The sequence below is a fragment of the Lepisosteus platostomus genome, chromosome 10, assembly GCF_059453375.1.
Source record: "Lepisosteus platostomus isolate fLepPlt1 chromosome 10, fLepPlt1.hap1, whole genome shotgun sequence".
NCBI lineage: Eukaryota > Metazoa > Chordata > Actinopteri > Semionotiformes > Lepisosteidae > Lepisosteus > Lepisosteus platostomus.
The window spans coordinates 41,051,366-41,071,443 of NC_142620.1; the positions used below are offsets into that span (position 1 = coordinate 41,051,366).

Genomic DNA, 20,078 nt, shown 5'->3' on the forward strand with positions numbered 1-20,078 from the left:
GCCAGACAAGGAGGAAACTAGCCAAGGATTCAACACTATACCTATAGGCAAGCATGGTGGTGGCAACACTGAGCTATGGGGAATCTTCCCTTTCGCAGATACTGGAAAGTAAGGATTGAAAGAAAAATAGACAGTGTGGCAACATACTAGTGGAAATCCTGTTTCTGTCTGCAAACAGACTTAAAAATTGGGAACAAATTCACCTTTCAGCAGGACAGTTACCTGGAGTGATTAAATCACTGGGGTGATTTAAGAATAGGAAAGTGAATGTCCTTGAGTTGACCAGTCAAAACTCTGACTTGAATTCTATTGTGAATCTGTGAACTCGAAAACTTCTGTCCGTAAGTGATTCCCAAGCAACTTGAGAGAGCTGGAGCAAATCTGCCAAGAACGATGGGCAAAATTGCACCAAGCCAGTGTACAAGGTTGGCAGAGACTAAAAAACTCTTGCGGCTGTAATTGAGTTTACGAATGTGAATGCTTGCACAATCAATGTGTTTTTTTCTCTTTAGTTTGTGCTGACATTTGCTGTAACTTATCCTTCGAATTCTTCAGTTTGAGCATTCAAGTTTTGAATAAAATAAGATTTAAAAACCCATCAGTTTTGTAATTTCACAAAATAGAACACCATAGTAAGGGTATCAATTTTGCAATGGATTATATTGGTATTTACCACTGTTTCACCTTTTGTAGTTATTCTAGTTGTGCCACTTTATTGAATAGCATTACATAATCCATTCTGTGCCTTTCTAGTATAAGTGGCCTGACTTTGTAGATTTCCAAACTGTAGTCATTTGTAAGATTCCCCAAAATGTCTTTCATCATTGTGTTGATATTGTCTTCTTTTTATTGTTCTTTTTTAATTTATATTTTTATAGTAGTGCTTGTTCACCCAAAAGAGTTAAGAAATTGTTTTTTTTTTTCAGTACAGATAAACATGCTTTCTGCCAATTTATCTTTCATGTATTAAGAGACTTAAGTAGATCTGACTGCCTGATAGCGCACAGGCTAATTTGAAAGGCATTTATTTCTAGCATCGGAAAAGGGAGCTTCATTATAACACTCATTTCTCTTGAAGATTTAACGTGCCCACCCACCAGTCCCTTCCGTGTCATCCAACAGGAAAATTCTTTGCTTTTCTCAGTCCAAAAGGGATTTTTTTTCCCCTCACAAGATCAAGTGAACTTAGTTGACCGCTGCACATTCAGCGATTGGAACCTGCATTCAGAGACGTTCATCTTTATTAGTTTTTCTAAAAAAAGAACAAGAAAAAGAATTGAGTTGTGTGGGGCAGTTATAAAGAATAGGGTTTTTTAGTGAAGTCAAGTTTGTGTAGCCTCATAAGCACTCACTTTGTATTACAGTTATTAGTCATGGCCTAGTTCTGCACTAGACTGACTGGACCACCTACAGAGCTTTGGCAGATAGATTAATTAGAAATGTACATATCTCACTGTGACTGCAATGCTGTCACTTGACCTTAAGACCTTATATTACATTTACAGCTTAGTATCAGACACCCTTCAAAAGAGCTCAGATGGGCTCAAGTTCAGGCTCAAGCTGTTAGTTTTGAAAAAGGCCTTGTGAAAGAATTTGACCATTTGTTTGAAATATGTTTTCAAGGAAGCATAAACAACAGTTTAATCATCTTTGTTGCTAATACCATTTTCTTGTAAAAATTCAATGTTTTAAATTTATTTTAGCACGTTTCTTTTTTGGCATGAATGATTACCCAAGGACAGTATATAGTTTTCAGCAATTACAAGGTGGATAGCACTTCTGATTGCATGTTTTTATTTTTCTGCTGTGTAATATAATCTTTGCAAATTCAAAGATAAACATTGTAGAATATACCCATGAAATTATTTCCGCTGCAGTGAAATAATTCAGAAAGGATGGGTATGGTGTGATAAATGATTTCGAAATTCTTCTTTAATTCTATTTCTTTGTCATTCATTTAAATTGGTACTGGTCAGAGTATTTTTGTTTTACACATGGCAAATGCAGTAGAAAAATATGATCCATCCTGGTAATATACCTTGAGCATTTTTTGGAAACTTGAATAAGTTTGATTTTTTTTGTAGTTCTCAAATCATTGTTACTCTTCAGTTAGAAATAATTTTAGAGATGAACACTCTTCATGTTCATTTTTATCAATAAAGAGATTTGGCTTAAGATGATACTGTTTCTTAAATCTAGAGTCTTATTTAATGCCAAAGTAAAACTTAAGACAAAGGAAAGCAAACAGACTTTGTTGAATGTAATTTAAGCCACGTTTGGGTGACCATGCTGGCTGAGAATATTATATTCAGGTATTGTTTTCAATAACAGTGTTGTCATGGAAACCAAAGTCATATGAAAATTTAAGAACCTCTTCAAAACCTGCACGCTTCAAACTGTATAGTGCCAGGAGCTTTTATACAACATTTTCAGGAGCAATCCATCTGCTTTATAACTGCATTTTGTAAACAGATCATAGTAAGAAGAAATAACTTCTTGTTGAGTTCTGTTTTTTGTTTTTTCTTTGTTCAATATTAAAGTTTCAAAACAGTTTTTTTTTTTCATTTTGGATGGTGCTCAATAAATAAACGTCTTCAAACAAAAGTTTTCAACATGTAATACAATACAGTAAATGACCAGATGTATTTTTTAGTCTGCTAGTATAATGAAACTTACTCGTTTGAAGCGGTCCACGGGGTTATTTTACTCTGTGTGTAGGACCCAGCATGCACTGCTGTTCCTTGAATGTAATATTGTTAAGCATAGAAGCAGGAGTTCGGGCCTAAACTATTATCAGACTACTACAAATACAAATAATTGTTACCGAGTCACCCAGTCTGTCTACTGTACAGACTTACATGTTTGAACCAGTCTAACCATAGCTTATGTTTCATTGACTGTAAAGCATTAACCACAAAATAATTCATAAAACTAAAAGAATCATAGACATGAATTGTGCTGATTTTGTTTGTGCTAATAACCTTTGAACTTCAGGTTAAATGTCTACAGGTGAAAGTCAGGGAAAATAAGTTGAAGGATTGTTCCTGAAGGATTTTGAAACCGGATCACGGATTTGTAGCTGGAGACTGATGTCCGTTGAAAGCAGAATGCACATCAGTCTCCCAAAAAGATAATTGTGCACAGTTGAAGTTGAAATATGTGAATAATGCAAGCCTAAATTTTACTGTTTTAGATGAAAACTACAGTATGCATGTTTTCACCTGCATACAATGTATGTAAACAAAACATGTATAGATCATTAATAATTCTCAGAGTGGTAAACCTACGTGTCTACAGATATTCAACAAAAGCTTCACGGACAGACCCATTTCCTGGTCATTTAATATAATTACTTTATTACGTAGTGCTTACACTGTTCAGCTATCTTTTTGTGGCTTGCCTCTATCTTTTCATATTTCAAACTGAAATGAATGGTTATCCAATCCACACAGGACATTAATTAAAAAGCAAAGTTGCTTCTACATGTACATCAGGTGGTTAACAACTTAGTAAATGTCAGATAAGTTTAATGCTCAATGATGCATACCATGCTGAATTCTGTCAACTGCTTACTTTTTGTGCTTAAAAACTTGTAACATTGTAAACATCAAGCCCATCATTAGAACTTCACAAAATGATTATTAAATTGCTATGGTTATAAGGTAACGTTGGTTGGAATCCGTACTCATGCCTTTGGATAATGTACCTAGAATACTCTTCGCATGTGCTGAACCTTAATATACTACTGAATAGTAGTCATCTTCCTTGGATTTCTCTACCTTTACTAGCTTTCAACAAATTCATAAAGAGAAGATAGATATTTGATAATAGTTTAATCTAATAATTTAGCAGTTAAAGTTTATATGTATTTATTTAAAATTAATATACTCCCTTATATTGATTTATTTTCATGGTACGGATTTCACGTCCATTGAAGTGTTTTAGTTTTATCTTTTAGGTTTTTTTGGGTTTGTTTGCAGGAGCTTAACCTTACAGCTCCCAAACATTTGTTTGTGTGGCTGTGCCCAATTTTGATTTACATATATTTTTAGATATAAAAACAGCCTTTTACTAATTATTTCCTGAGAGTTATAAATAAAATATATAGTTCCAAAATTATGAATATAATTTCAAAATTATAGAATAACCAGCTGTGTGGTAGTTATTGTTGGAATGTACAGTAATCTGGGGCAAAATATTTCCTATCATATCTAGATATAAGTTAGTTCATTTTAAAATTACATAGACCCTGTGCAGTACTATAGAATGTTTCAAAATACCGACACTTTCACAGATTTACTCAAGCTGTAAATGGAACCTATTTACATACAGTATATTAAAATATTCCAGATTTTGGAAGTCCTTTAAAGGGGCATTTTTAGCTCTGTAAAGGAAACTAGTGTAACTATACCATTGAACCTCAGACTCCTCTTGCTCAATGATGACTTCCAGATTTCAGGCAATTTTCAGGTATAATTAGCCATCCAGGTGGATGCTGCACATTGGTGGTGGAGGGGAGTCCCCATTACCTGTAAAGCGCTTTGAGTGGAGTGTCCAGAAATGCGCTACAGTATATAAGCAATTAATTAATTCCTCATACTGGTAGGCTTTCTGAGGAGCTGTATGGGGACCAAGATCTCTTTTCTCCCCTTATTTGTTTTTAACTCTTTTCTTCAGTTTTTTTCATCTTTCATTTAATTTGGTCAGTTTTTGTATTTTACGTAACTTTCAATAACCGTTTTTAAAGTAAACTTTAAACAGGCCAAATTGCACCTTAGAAGTAAATTTGCACAATATATTATAATAAATGCTTTAATACAGGTGTTAAAGTTATTATGTTGGCATTGCTTGACTCTTGATTTTTCTCTTACAATACTGCAGTACATTGCTACTTAAAATTTCTGTTAGTATGAAGCAGTGTTTTTAATGAAGTATTAGGTTTATTCACACTCAGGTAATTCAAGGGAAAGTCAGTCAACTGAATTATAAGGTCACTGCTATTGAATCTGTCATGTTTATGTGTCATACAGTCGTGATATGGCAGGTTCCTGACCTATGTTTGGTTCAAAATTTAGTCTAATGGGGCAGCAAGAACCTTTCAGGATTTTGCTGGCATGAAGATGTCAGACTAGGGTGACAGTTGTAAGCTTTCTCTTTTTCTTAAAAAACAACGGGGACTTTTTTTTAGAAAGCAAAGAGAGCTTTTGTTACGTAGTGATAATCTAATGCAGTGGTTCTCAAACTGTGATACTCGTACTGGCAGTGGTACGCGGAATGCCGCCAGGTGGTACGCCAAATGTCCCTGGAACTGTGTTGTGTGCGCTGATAAATCGGGAAGGGTTTTCATATTTTGGATTTTAATACATGTCGAATACGCAGCCTACGTACTACAGTACAGTGCACGCTAATACTTCAGTGGACACAAGAGATGCTCTGTAATTCTATACCACTCTATAGGAATGTGTGCTACGGACGCAAGTGACCAATTGTATTTTAAAAAAAGCTACTGTATCTCCAGCAAATGGGGAGGAAGGAGAATGTGCGTGATTTTGAAACAATGCCAACGTTGTAAACACAGGAATGCATAGAAATACATGTTACGAACGCTGGTAATCTTGTGAGCACAGGAAAGCTTGATAGATAACAGAAAAATATTTAAGGACTGTTCTAAGTTAATTTGAGAGAAATACACAGAGCGTCTGTGTGTTTCGCTCCCATGCGCATGAAATAAAAACGGAAAAGCGGAAAAATGCAAGCTTCCCCCCCCCGAAAGACACAGTCATTCATAGAATTATTGAAATGAAGGATTATATCAAAAGTACACTGATAGAGCGCGTTAAGATGAGCAGATGTTTTTCACTGCAATTAGATGAGTCTGTAGTCGATTTGGCCAATTTGCTCGTTTACGTTAGATACCAGTTTGAGGGTACGTCCCATGAGGACTTTCTGTTCTGTAAACCTCTACCAACAGGAACTACAGGAGAGCACATATCTCAGCTTCTGAATGAATTTATCGAAGAGAATGGCATCGACTGGATAAAATGTGTCGGAGTTTGTACAGACGGTGCTAGAGCAATGACAAGCCGACAGCGGTGTAGTTGCACGAATTAGAGAGGTTGCTCCAGAAATTAATGGACGCATTGCAACATCCACTGCGAGACCTTTGCCGTCAAGAAAATGCCTGATGATTTAAAATCTGTTAGACTCTGTTGTGAATTGTATCAGGGCTCGAAAAATTAATTCACATCTCCTTTGCTCGACTAAACAGGCTCACCCCTCTCACTGAAATGCTTTTTTATTAGTTGTTGTTACTGTTTTTTTTCTGTAAAACACTTTGAGAAGCCACCTTTAAAGGCGCTATATGAAATAAAGATTATTATTATAATATTTATTATATGTATGTGTGAGTGTGTGTGCACGCGCGCTCATGTTGGTCATAGAGAATTTCTGGGGTTCCTATGAGATGATGACTTGTAGATGGTTGGATTAGGGGTGGTACTTGGTCCAAAAAGTTTGAGAACCACTGATCTAATGCAAGGCTTCTTTTATTCTTTTAATGAATAAGGGGTCGTACCTACAGTCTGTGAACTAGCCTCTGTATGGTACGCAGGCCTTATAGTCTAGAGAACGCTGGATGGAATAGACTCTTGCAAACAGGATTTCCCAAAACAACCATGTCGTAGATTGGGAGTTATCAGTGTTATTGGAGTTCAGTTTGCCTGTGTTTTCTGAGCTGACTGTGTACCTGTGAGCTTACTGTGCTTTCAAAAGTACCTAGATTAATCCTCCATTTCTATTAACAGGTGTAATTTGTTGGTACTATAAAGTTCACAATATGCAGAGCATATTAAATACAGCACTTTGACGGTGGACATGCTTATTTAACATTCCTGTGCTGATATTAGAACTGTCTAAAGTGAGAAAAAAAATACAACTTGTCACGCAAACAGAAAAGTTTAAAACGTGAGGATGTACAGTAATAGGATGCTATAGAAGGTTTAAGGACAAATTTAGATTTAGAAAGGAAGGTAAAACAAATGAGATGGGGAAAAAAGATTAACAAATTTAATCATTTTTATGGCCTTATGAAAACATTTATTTCTTACAAGCAAGTTAAATATGAGAAAGCAGGTAGACAAATTCTTTAGCTTCTTAAGTGTTCTTTAGCTTAATAAACTGTACTGCTTTCCAAATGCTGTCTACTGGAGGAGATTTGTGAGAATTTGAGAGCACACACAAAGAATATTGTCAATCAAAAACATGTTTTGTTTCTTTCCAGGATCCATTCCTCGCAGAACTGCTCCATAGCTTTAAGGAGCAGATTGTCGGCTACCATGAACATGACTCCCTGCTGGACCACAAAGAGGAGGAGGCCCTGAGTGAGGAGGACCGTAAGGCCGCCTGGGCAGAGTACGAAGCTGAAAAGAAGGTCAGTGCAATACACTTTGCAGAAACCCCTCTGATCACCTCCACACCCCTTGCATTTATTCTCCAGTGTGGAAAAGTATTGTATTTTCTGTCCGTGACAGGTTGGACTAATATGTGTTGGTGCCTGGCCATAGTTTTACAAAAAAATTGACACTAAAAACCTTTTATTTTAAAAAAAAGTTCTTCAATTTCGTCTCTCAAACAGCAGCCTTCTAGAGTCTAGTCAGGCTGTCTCAGTTGGCAACCAGTTTATGTAGAAAGGACCGCACTTGCCACCTGTCTCAGCCACTGTGGCCTCTCAGTCCAGCATTAGCCAACAGCCTCCGGCAGTATCTTTCAGAGTTTTCATTGGTTCAGAAAACTGGATCCAGGCACACTTAGTCTAATGGTATAGTCAGAAAATGTTGCCCCTAAGTTGAGGGTTAAGTGGCCAACATGTTTTGTATAATAGCAGTTTGTGGTGTAGAAAACATGAAAAAGAAAACCATGCTGGTCAGGCAGCCTACTTGGATAAATCTGTTATCATATAGTAATTGAATTGTCACTGGAATGGTACCCATCAAGTTTGAAGCAAACAGTTTTTGCTCAGGAGTAGTTCGCAGTATGGGTTGTGCAATGGCAACAAATTCTAAGTCACACAGCCTCCCTATTTTATGCAAGAACCTTGTTTTATTTTAATGAAATTTAATGAAATTCCAGTTTTGATCAAATGATCAAGTAATAGGTTTATTCCATTCTGAAAAAAAGAAGAAAGAGAACACAACGTTTCGGCCGTGGAGCCTTCTTCAGGTGTAAACCTATTACTTGTTCCTTTGCAACCTACGCATGCTGACGCAGCTACCCACCTACCCACTTGATCAAATGATGCCTACCAAGTTACATAGCCAATCACTCCATGTTGTAAGTCAGTGGTACAGTGATGTCCAAGTCAGAGGCAGTGCTAGTTATGACAGTAAAATGGCTGTCATATAGCCATTTGGGTTTAGGTAGATGATCTATTTAACCATATTAAGATATTAATACAAGAAGGATACCTACTCAGTTTGAGCAAGTAGTTGTTGAAGAGAACTGCGACATATCAGGACATGACTTACCAAGTGATTGATTAGCTCATGCCTGCCAAGCTTTTCAGTGTAGCAGCTTGTTTCAAACTACTTTGATATGGATCGTGCCCTATTATACTTTCATTCCTGTTGCCTTGTGGTCAACATTTGTTGACAAATACAGTATGGTGGTCAAACTATGTCACCTGTTCATCAGTTCTTAGCAAGTCCAAATCTTCCCCTAGGCCTCTACCATCATGTCCCTCAAAGGATAGCAATTTTATAGACATTTTAAAAATGTAAAACAATAACCCACTCCTCCAGCAACTTTCATAAATAAATTCACATTGTTATTCCTTTGGTTAAATTTTAAATAGCGTGTGATATTGAAATGGAAAGAATGATCACTTTTATCATATATAAAACAGAAAAACATATATTTGTAACCCATACCAAACATGCATGCACAATAGCAGTGAGATAGCACACCCTTCACAAATTAGAAAAATATATCATATTTACTGCTACCAAAACATTAGAGATAATGAACTGTTTGCCACTGATTTTCCGTGAATGTAGAATTATTCACAGTTGCACAAATGTAGACCTTAAGCTCATGTCCTCCAAAAATCAAAGGAGATGGCAACCTTTGGATTATTAATTTTATTTTAAACTAGGCTCCAAGTGCAGATGTTGCTGGTTAGGATCAAGCCGACATGGATGCCAGAGGCACTGCGATCAGGTTCAGTCTTGTTAGGACTCAGAACAGTAGGCACTTGCAGTTTATCCATAGGGTTGCAGGAACATGGAACAAGCTGCCCAGCTACAGGCTAAATGGCCTCCTTATTTGTAACTATTTTAAAACATTTTGTCATTATCAGAAATACTGATACTGAAATATTGATAGTCATCTATTACTTGGCAAAGCATAATTAATACAGTGTGAAACAGAATGAAAAACAAAATTGCTTGAAGAACGGCAGTGTCACATAAGAACAATGGAATCTCAGTGATATATTATCAATTACAAAGTATACTATATACTGGATACTGTACATGAGAATAGATAGTCTTCTGGTACACAGCTAATAGCGTTATCATGTAATCATGCAGAAATCGTGAAGTATGCTACTGAAGTAAATTGTAAGGGTTTTAGATTGTAACGATGCCATTAATTCTGTAACCTAACACAAACTTCAAGTAATACAGTAATTGTTCTAGAGCTAAATCCTGAGCTAAAAAAATAATATTAAACTAATATTTTTTTTTAAGTTTGTGAATTCGTATAATCTCTTTGTTAAAAGGCTTCTTAAAAAGTCTGTTCTTCATGGATTGGGGTGTTAAAAGTGTGCTCATGAAACTCTTATGAAATCACTTCCCAGTGGAATATTAATAGTGATAAAATGTGATCTTTCTGTCAGCAGTATGAAAACACGCCCTGTTTTATTCGGCAGTCGGTATCCACTCTGGTTAAGTTTCACTGTCACGGTGATATGTTGTGTAACCTTGTGAACCTTACTAAAATTCATGCTATTATCTTAAGATTACCGTGAGAGTGCGCTTGCAGTCCATGTCTTTCAGAACATTTCATCAGCTAGTTAATAAGAGTTTATTTTGAAAGGAAAAACCCACTCAGCGGGACCTCTGCGGTTCTTGAGTGGCAGGGTAATCCTAGAATTCATTCTATACAGTACTTTTTTTTAATGATTATTATTCCTGCTATTCTTGTGCTTTCCTCTCGTGACATTAAGCTCAGCTTTGTCATGTCTATTATTAGTTTTATAGAGAACACAATTATATTTCAAAACCTTTGAATACTTTTCATCTCCTGCCATTTAAATTTGTTTTCACCCCATGCAAGGCACTTTTATTTGAGGTATTCAGGAATAATCCAGAGGAAAACAATTAACATGACCTTAATTCGACAGTATTTACAAAAAAAAGCTTCTTTGAGATCAGACTTTGGCTGAAACAGGTGCAAATACCTTTTTTGAGGCATGCATAATGAATTGCTTGTGTGTCTTTCTGTCACTTTTCGTGTACTGGACTGTGCTGTCCTGTCTATTCGTGTTATTATTTCACTGTGTAATGTTTATTCATCCAAAGAGAAATTTTCAAAAAATTGTTTTTCAGACAAAGTGAAAGTGAGAAATACATACCCAGAAGTTACTGGGACTGTATGAAAGTTTAAACCATTCAGTTGAGTTAGTCTGTATTCTGTACAAAGGTTCAGGGTTCTAGTGTGTAGGTCACCGCATAGATTCAGCTTTATATACTTGCTGTCTTTTCAAACAGAGAAATAGGATCGTGTCTTATGCCATTAACTTGTAATTTCATTAGTCTATTCAACACTCGCTGAACTGACCTGATAGGAACGCCCTGCTTCCACATGTAACAGCAAGTAACCCGTATCTATCCAGCTTGCTCCAGTGCAAATGTTAGATCCATAGGTTTTGCACATTATTCACATGAAACAGAAGCTTTTATTCTGTTTTCCATTTCTTCCATTCAGCTCATTTACAGTACATTTTATTGCTTTAATAACTTATTTTCTTTCTGCTGTAAAGGCTAAATCAAGTTTGAGATCTTTCCTAAAGTGATATGTAACCAAACCAAAAGCTTGATTTTTATCTCAGTCTCAGCCCCCTCAATAGTACACACATGCAGTGTCTGAGTTGCCAAGTCATTTCTGCCTTTTGGTATAATTCTTTAAAATATAATAGATTTATATAGTGTAATGCAGTATGTCTGTTTGTTTGGTCATCCTTATTGCATCGAAAAACGTTTTGAATACACAATTGTTTTAAAAAATTTGTTAGTGAAACAATTATGCTTCTATACAGTGTTTATGTTTCATTTGCAATTGTTAGATTTTATGATTTGCTTATATATAAAGATTTAGACGATTGTCATTATTATATATAGATAGAGAACAAGGCTTTGGAAAATGATATTTACATTCACAACAGTTAATTAACTATCCAAATTCAGTCCAGTTCAGTGGGGGATATACAGTTATAGTAATTCTACATACAGTATAACAATAAGCAAACTACTACAAGGATCAGCAATTATACATAGATGAATCCTGGGACCTGTGGGTGCAGTCTGAACAGGTTTGTCTTGAAGAGGTGTTGGAAATGTGTAGCTTGAGAACTGGCTGAGGAACAGTCAAGGAGGGAGGAGATAACTAGTATTTTGTTAGTTAGCGACCTGCGGGAGATGATAAAAGGTGAGAGGAGAGGTTTGAAGGTAAGGCCAAGGATTTAAATCTGAGGTGAGCTGAGAAAATATAGAGTGAGTCAGTAAGTTACATCAGTGTAACATCTTGCAGATTTAAAAAAAAATTAAGCTTCTTCTAACTTGTCATTTTGGATCGTTTTTGTCATGACCGCAGTTGAAAATTTTAATTGCTCGCAAATTGTTTTTGCTAGTATTGGTGTTTTATTCTGGATTTTCTGTCGTTTTCGCTCAGGGGGAAAGTGCCTCATCACTTCCAGGCAAGAAAGGGTCAAACGGCCTTTTATATTGTTTTAAACATACAACTTTCTTTTCTAGGGTCTCTCCATGCGCGTCAACGTGCCATCTGGGTTTCATTATTCACATCTTAACACGGGCGCTCCAAATGCATATTTCCCCTTCAATGTAGCTGCACTGACCTCAATGACTAACCAACAGCTGGAGGTACGTAATGAGATCCAAATGGACTCTGCATTCTTTGTGAGCTAATTGCGACATGTATTCGTGTGTAGAGAATGGCTTGTGCTGTGTATTTTACGGATTTTATATCTCAAAAAAGAATGTTGTTCCCAAAAGCAATGACTTGTTTTGATAGGCACACTGCCGACGTTTTAAGGGACTGAAATTTTTGAATGGAAATAAATGTACCCTTTTTTCTGTGTGTCGTTATAGTCTGGGTGCCTAACGTTGTCTGTTTTTGTTTTAGTGCTACAGTGCATCGAATGATTGGAATAAGTGTTAAAGTACAAACCTCATTGCTTTGCTCAGCTCTGTGCTCTATAACATGTTAATGCTGTTTATTCCCGGCATATTTATTGTACTGTGATGCCTTTTTATCTGGTTTGTCAAAAAGGACCTTATAAACCAGGGACGTGAGAAGGTTGTGGAGGCTAGCAATGCAGTCAAAGCTATCCCAAGAGAGAGCCTGGAAGATATCATAGGAATTGTGGTGAGTAGATTGAAACACAGTTTACATGTTTCCCATTGTTCATAGCAGATATTACTGTCCCACTTGAAAGGGAACCTTCTCCCATGAAGGTTTAAATTTCTAGACGGTGACAGATATGTCACTTCTTCATGTAACTCAGCTACAAATAGATATTTTGTCATCGAAATCATTAGGCCCTCTTACTTTTTCCTGTTAGTAGATCAAGACCTCATTAAAATACCTCCTGAAACATCTTAGGTTATTATATTCCAAACTTGATCCAAACTCAGGTGTTTTTTCAGGCAGTTGGTCACATTAATGAGCTTAATTTCTTTCTTTTTCAGGATTTTGACTATGTGTATTTTATCTTTTTAGTCTCCATATCCTGAACTGTTCCATTGCTGTGATCTTATTTGACGCTTTAAAGTATTACTGAGAATTATATTGATAAACTGTGGATATTATTATATCCTTATTGGTATAGATATTTTGTGCCTTGTGTTTGCTTTACCTATTAATGGAGCTATTTTTTACTAATTAATGTAACATTATGAGGTTGTGCAGTTTCCAAAAAGGTGGTTGTCTCAGGATGACATTGAACCCCTGGCCCCACTACCACAAATATCTTGGAGGGTTGTTCCAAGAGTTAAAATGAGGGGCATGGCATCTAGATGTCTCAACCCTTTAGGAGGTAACAAAGAAACTTGAAATACCTCTCCACAGTATAGCACAAATGTAGTTTCACGTTAGGTTTTCCATAAAAGTATTGGAAAAGATTAAAATTAAACAAAAAAATAAAGGCTTACAGTACAGCCAATAATATATGTTAGTAACTCTCCTTGTTATTGCTGTCAGCCATACTGTAGTGTTCTATAACATCGGGCCCAGCATCAATATTTTGAATTTTCAGTTGTAATACCTTTAATCAAATCAGTGGAATGGTGATTAAATGGAAGGAAAAAGAAAAAAAATGTTAGTCTGTGAGTACATTCTGTACATTCTCAGTGAAGAGCTGGACAGTAGGTTAGAATACGATTACTGTAGTATTGTTAATGGGTCTATAGCTGGATTACATTTAGAGTTGTCATTCTTAAAATTCCATTGTTGTGTGGAATGAAGAGTCAAACATAAGTAATCATCATAGCATTTATAATACATAAAAGTGTAACCTCCTTAAGGAAGACTGTACTCTTCAGAAAGTGGATGTATTCCAGGAGCAGTGTAATGCTCTTTTTCTATTTCACATTGGTGCAGAAACAAGTCTTCATATGTGAACAGATTTGCTGGCTGAGTTTCATTATCCAATAGTATATATTCAATTAAAATGGAACACAAAATATCCTGTGACAGAATTAGATGCTAAGATCAGCATTGTGGATTGGAGAGTATCTTACTTAAAAATTCAAATATTATTTTTATTGGAATGTCATTGGAATAAAAGAAATACAATTCCTCAAAAATCTATATTAACATTCTGCTGTTTGGAAATGCAATGGAAAGCAGATCTAGGCAGAGACCTGAAGGTTTCTTGTTCTCCTGGGGTATAAAAGGAGGTGATACACAAAAGACAGTGGGTGGAAACATGCATCATTTTGGTTAAGGTCACAGAGCTCTCTGAAGACAAATGAGAAGGCAATGGCTCTATAAACAGGGGAATGTCTATAACAGAACACTCAAGAACCTGAATCTGCCTCTCTCCACTTCAGGATCCGTTATTTTTAATTTAAATTGAAGTCTACTGGTATAAAGGAAAGGCTGTTGGATAGAAGATGCAATTTATTTGGCCTCCACGGGCTGTGAGGCAAGAGATTCAGGTCTTCTGTAATCTAAAGTCAGCACATGGTCTCCAACACAAACTGGTGTCTTCGATATTTCAAGTGTCACCAATTACTATTTTGAATTGCCATTCATTTCCTTTGTGAAATGTGACTGGAGGACTATTATGTTTTGGGGTTGTTGTGTAAACTCCAATATGACCTGGACATTTTGGCCAGACACCGGGTTCTCTGAAAGCTCATGCTTGGGTGAAAATGAATGCAGTAACATGACACTGATCCAAAATATGCTTCCAAACAAAACAAAGAAATGGTCAACTGCACACAAATGTTCTTGACTGGCCATCTCAATCTCTAAACTCAAACCAGTTGCACATTTGTGGTTCAGTCTCAAGAAGGCTCTGAAGGAAACTAAAGGGTCTAAAGAGACTGAGAGCAATGCTACCTGATGACCACAAACCCCCTCATAAGTGCCATAACATGATGTCACAGTACAGGACACGTTTTTCGTCAGTGTAATCCCTGTCAGAGGAGGATTTACAAAATAACTACATGGATGTGAATAAATGTTACACTTGTGTTTTCTGGACATAAATTAATTCTGACAAATATGACATTTTACTCTGTATAATAATATAAATTATTACAATATACTGCTTTTTCCAGAAAGGACCCTACCTAATCCATAAACCTTTCTTTTGACATAATACTTCTGGTCCCATTCCATAGGGTTGTGAATAAATCTGGACGGTTCTGTTTAATAATATGCGACCGAGAGAAGAAGATAATAGGCAGGTTTCTCTGCAAGTCTGATTTTGTACCCTATTTTAATTTAGCCTACGCAGTCGTATACTAAAACCTTAATGATTAATTCTTCCAGCACTAAGTAATTGACTTTGTGTGTAGAAAGAAAAGAGAAAATGGAAAAAATGAAAACAGAAGAGACAATCATGAGTGTTGTCTTTAGTATTCTAAAAATGTGCTCATTTCCTCATCCAAATGGTTAGAAAACCTAAAATACATTAACAATGGTATTTCACATTTCTTGATGGCTTTAAGATCTCATACAAGATTGAGATCTTCAAGAATATATACAATTTAACCAATTTAAGGGCAAATATGCTGCAAACACAATTTATTATACAGGAAAAAAAATGTTCAAGATAGCTTCCATAAAAATATTTTGTCTGAATAGTTTTAAGTTTCATTTCACATTTTTTGCTTCATTTTTTAAAAGGTCACACACAAGTAAATTGAAATACAGCACAAATTCTTAACTTCCTGTAGCATCATTCTAATTCACTGTTGTTCTTTTATTAAACTACTGCTTAATCGATTGCTACTCATGTCAGCTGGAGGTAAGCATGTCCAGTTGAACAGATGAGCTAAAACTACGTGAATGTAGTATTGCTTTCCTAGTTTTTTTCAATTCAACATTTTTAATTTTAACATGAAGTAGTATGTCAGGTGTAAAAAAACAGGAAATGGATAAGGTGGCATTAAAACCATCAACACAGAATCATGAAAATTCGTGATTTGCATAGTATTGCAAATGGAAAATGAATAGAATAAAAATAGACTTGCGACTTAATTTGGGGATTTAGTGATTGCCCAAACCTAGGTTACTGGCTACTGGTTACTAGTAATTTGTAAATGGAAAATGGTAGACTGGAGTATGGGAATTTGCGTGGGGTCATGAAGCTGGTGTTGTGTTGTGGCATTGACCAGTGTGTGTGAATTCTCTTCCAGTGGCAAGAGAACCCCAACCTGAATGAAGCGCAGGTTCAGTCCATGGCTCTGGGCAGACAGGCGAGTCTCGAGCTGGAGCTGAAGCGCAGGGAGGCTGTGTACAGAGATGTCCTGAGCAAGCAGCAAACAGTAAGGTCATTCTATGGTTTTTACAGGAGAGGCTGAGAAACATTTGCATCTTGGATCTACACTCCCTTTTCATGTCTTTGAAATTTGATGCTTTTAAAAAGCAAATGGCTTTTCATTGTTGAGGTTTACCTGTTTCCAACTTTTACACTAGTTTGCATCCAGCACTGTTTTAAGTCTCTAACAATGCTGAAGACTCACGCAAGCTCCACTGCAATTAAAATACACTGTTCTGTGCAGAGAGCAGTGTCTTTTAGTATTTTAAAAAAGCTATGATAGATAAGAAAGATTTGAAGTACTGAATATACCTTAAAGGTGGTTTTGTAGTAACATCCCTTGCTATGTAGTGTACTGTCAGCTCTCCACAGTTGGAGCATCATTTACTTCATGCAGGTCTCAAAGTCATTTCTTTTGCTTCTCTTACAAGATCCTGTTACAGAAATTTGCTGACTATGTAAATCTTTACACCTTTGTCTTTTGTAAGCACCACTTTAACTTGCAAGAAAGTCTGTTCTAAATCTAAAAATATGGAGACTTTTTAAGAGTAGTTCATCTTTCTGGAGTGTGTGATCAAATAAGAAATACATTTCTTGATTTACTGCTTTCCATCACTCCCCGAAGGGCCTGATATCTTAAACCAAATATTCAGATAATTTATATTGATGCTTTGTGACATAAGAAAGATGCTGAATGAGCGACAGTGCCCTGAATAGAATTTTAATTTTTAACTCATTTGGTGACATTCACTTTTGGAAGATGTTTTTTTAATGTCTTGAGCACTGAATTTTATCTTATTTTAAGCAAGTCTGTACTTCCTGTTAGCACTTCTTTGCTTCAGCAATGTATAATTGACTTTCTGATATCCAGATTTCACTGTTATCGGGCAGGGAGGCACTTAACACAGTTTGACATTTCTGCTGAAGTTTTCCAGCAAGATCTAGAGAAAATATGGGATTGGTTAGAACTCCTATCAATCACCTTATTTATTAAAGTCACAAAATACTGTTACTGGAGGAATTAAGTAGGTGACAACCCCACTAAGTGAAACATAGTGCATTGTCTTCACATACTACTTCAACTTACATGTTCCAGAACAAACCGATTAATTGTATCACTTTTAATGAGCAATTTTGCATTGCAGTTACTTACTCGTTCTATCTCGTATTGTGATAATTAAAATACTGCTTAATCAATTGCTATTAATTTCTGTCCAGTTTGACAGATTCCTTTTGCATGTAATAGCAGTATATATTCAGTCATCACATGAAATAGTACGCCAGTTGTAAAAAGCAATAGAAAATGAGTAATGTAGCATAAAAGCCATCAAAACAGAAAACGGAATAGATGTTTTCGGAGTAGACTGGAGTATGGGAATTTGCGTGGGGTCATCCTGCAATTTCCCTCACGGGATCAATAAAGTATCTATCTATCTAAGCTGGTGTTGTGCTGTGGCATTTGTCAATGTGTCTAAATTCCCTTGCAGTGGCAGGAGAAGCCCAACCTGTATAAAACGCAGGTTCAGGCTATGTTTCTATCCCTGCCATTTATTGAAACACAACCACCCTGGTCACTGGTCACACCAAGGCTGGCCAGTGTTTTGTTTCTGTGACAATCAAATTGAAACAGAGATGAATAATAAAGCCTCCTTTTTTTTTTTGACAGCTGATCATGTATGTCCAGAAGGTGCTGACCAACCGAAAAGTCCACGAGCAGCAAATGGCTCTGGCAAATCGGGCCAACCTGATGAACCAAATGGCCATGCAGAAGGGGGTCATGGGCGCCCATGGCTTCAACCAGCTGGATCTGCTGAGCTTGTACCAGCAGCTCAGTGGTGGCCTACAGCCTCCAGGTCTGCAGAGGGTTCCATCTCCCACAACTCAGATGAGGAGCAAAAACCCAGGTCCTTCTCAAGGGAATTAGAAAAGGCAGGCACTTGCAGTTTGGGAAGTGCAACAGAACAAGTGATTTTGAAGTCCGTACTCCTTAACAGACTCCAACCGCTGAATTATACAGCACCACTCCATCTAGAAGAAAGGCTGCCCTGAGATGTATGCAAAGCTTGAAGACAATTTGAAGGGATTTTGCAATTGTTTTGAAATTGTATATATAGCCTTAATGTTATTCTAGATATCATATTCTCTTTTAAATATTTTAAATAGATTTTTCCCCCCCAAAAAAATGCTTTTGAAGTTTATATTGTTTTATCGCCTGTAATCTCCCGGACTATGGTTTTAACTCCAAACAAGCTCACACACACTAAAAGGAAAATATTGGAGAAAGTATAGGACTTCCTCATATTCTGATCCAGAATGGTTTCTTGGGACCACAGTACTGCTCGCTACACATTTAATTTAAAAACAATCAGGTGGAATAAATAAATCTAATGAAATAAATTCCGCCTGCAGTTTTCTTGACGTGGTAATACAGTATGTTTATCTAGGCAGTGGTCCTTTTTTTTTACCTTTCTAAAAATTCCCTGCATTTCCGGCTGGATGTGACCTGAACTTTTATTTTGTGTGCACGTACAGTACAGTTGCAGATGGTATGAACACCCTTTATTTTAAATTAATTTATGACCTGCTGCCTTGAAGAGAGGTGTTCCTTCCCTTCTAAAATACTTTTGCCAATCTTTAATTAGTGTTTCATGGTGAATGATATGGTAAGTGTCTCCAGGAGACAATTGTATCAACACCAAAAAGGAAAAAAAATGTTACAGCCTTATAATTAGTTCTTATACATAAATACAGAATTATTAATAAATGTGTTGAATATTGGACTTTTTTGTATAATGCTTAGAGGTGATTATTCTAGATGTTGCTAAATCAAAATAAATGACTGCCTGTGTTGTGTTTCAACTGCTTGCTGTATTCTATGAACTTTTGTAATCTCTTTGAGTTTTTGTTGTAAAGTGTTAATTAGCATAGTACTGTGGTACTGTTCCTGGTTTTGTCCCACTTGTGTAGTTGTTTTGGCACATCTAACTTCAAATGCTGAATTTGCGCAGCTGTGATGACAGTTTGATTAATTGAAAACAATGTAATTCGTACTGGAGACCAGAGCTCCTCTAATTGCACAAGGTGTATTTTAGAAAATGTACAGGGACTCTTTTTCTCTCCCGAGAATGTTTTCATGCTAGAAATACACCTAACTGTGTTTTGCCATTAACCTGCTATTTACTAGATACATATTTAATATCAAGATTAATAAAGTGACCAAAAGGTGTTTTTCTTGTATTTATAACTGTGTTTATTGCACTTGTCAGAGTTCAACATTACTGTTGCCGCAAGGTGGAATTATTAGAAATACTTTTCTTTGTCTCATGAGTTTTGATTTCCTTTGCCCAGGGTTACCCTTTTAACCTTGCTTTGGCGGCAATAACTTGTTAAGCATGCTCAGTTTGAATGGAGACAGAAACGCCTTGAAATAAAAATTCTCAAACTAAAAAGGAAGCCAAGAGCGTTATTAAGTATGCCTGAATAGTCCATCCATCCAGGATCAGAGAAACCGCTTGTCTGTTGAGGTTCTTGGCAAACCTTTTGCCAGAGTGTTTCCTCTGGGAAAACACAGGGCACAGGGCGATACTACACCCTGGATGGGATTTCAGTCCTTCAGAGGGAAGACACACGGACAGCTTGTAGACACCAGTTGACCTAGTGGAAGGAAACAGGTGTACCGCGTGATTATGGAGAGAATATGCAAACTCCACACAAAAGGTACCTCAGTTCAGAAATGACACCAGGACCTGGAAGCTCTGAGATGACAGTTCTAACTCTTTAAGTTCTAACAATG

At 36.5% G+C, this 20,078-nt stretch overlaps 1 protein-coding gene across 1 annotated transcript in view; it reads left to right on the top strand.

The window, feature by feature from the left end:
• Positions 1-19,734, top strand: part of atrx (ATRX chromatin remodeler) — a 106,936-nt gene extending 87,202 nt beyond the window's left edge. Inside the window, exons 31-35 of the mRNA XM_088649005.1 lie at positions 7,280-7,429; positions 12,030-12,155; positions 12,565-12,660; positions 16,164-16,292; positions 17,952-19,734. Coding sequence (XP_088505131.1) covers positions 7,280-7,429; positions 12,030-12,155; positions 12,565-12,660; positions 16,164-16,292; positions 17,952-18,209 — 759 coding nt within the window. The 3' untranslated portion in view covers positions 18,210-19,734. The remainder of the gene's footprint in view (positions 1-7,279; positions 7,430-12,029; positions 12,156-12,564; positions 12,661-16,163; positions 16,293-17,951) is intronic.
• The last annotated feature ends 344 nt before the right edge of the window (positions 19,735-20,078 follow it).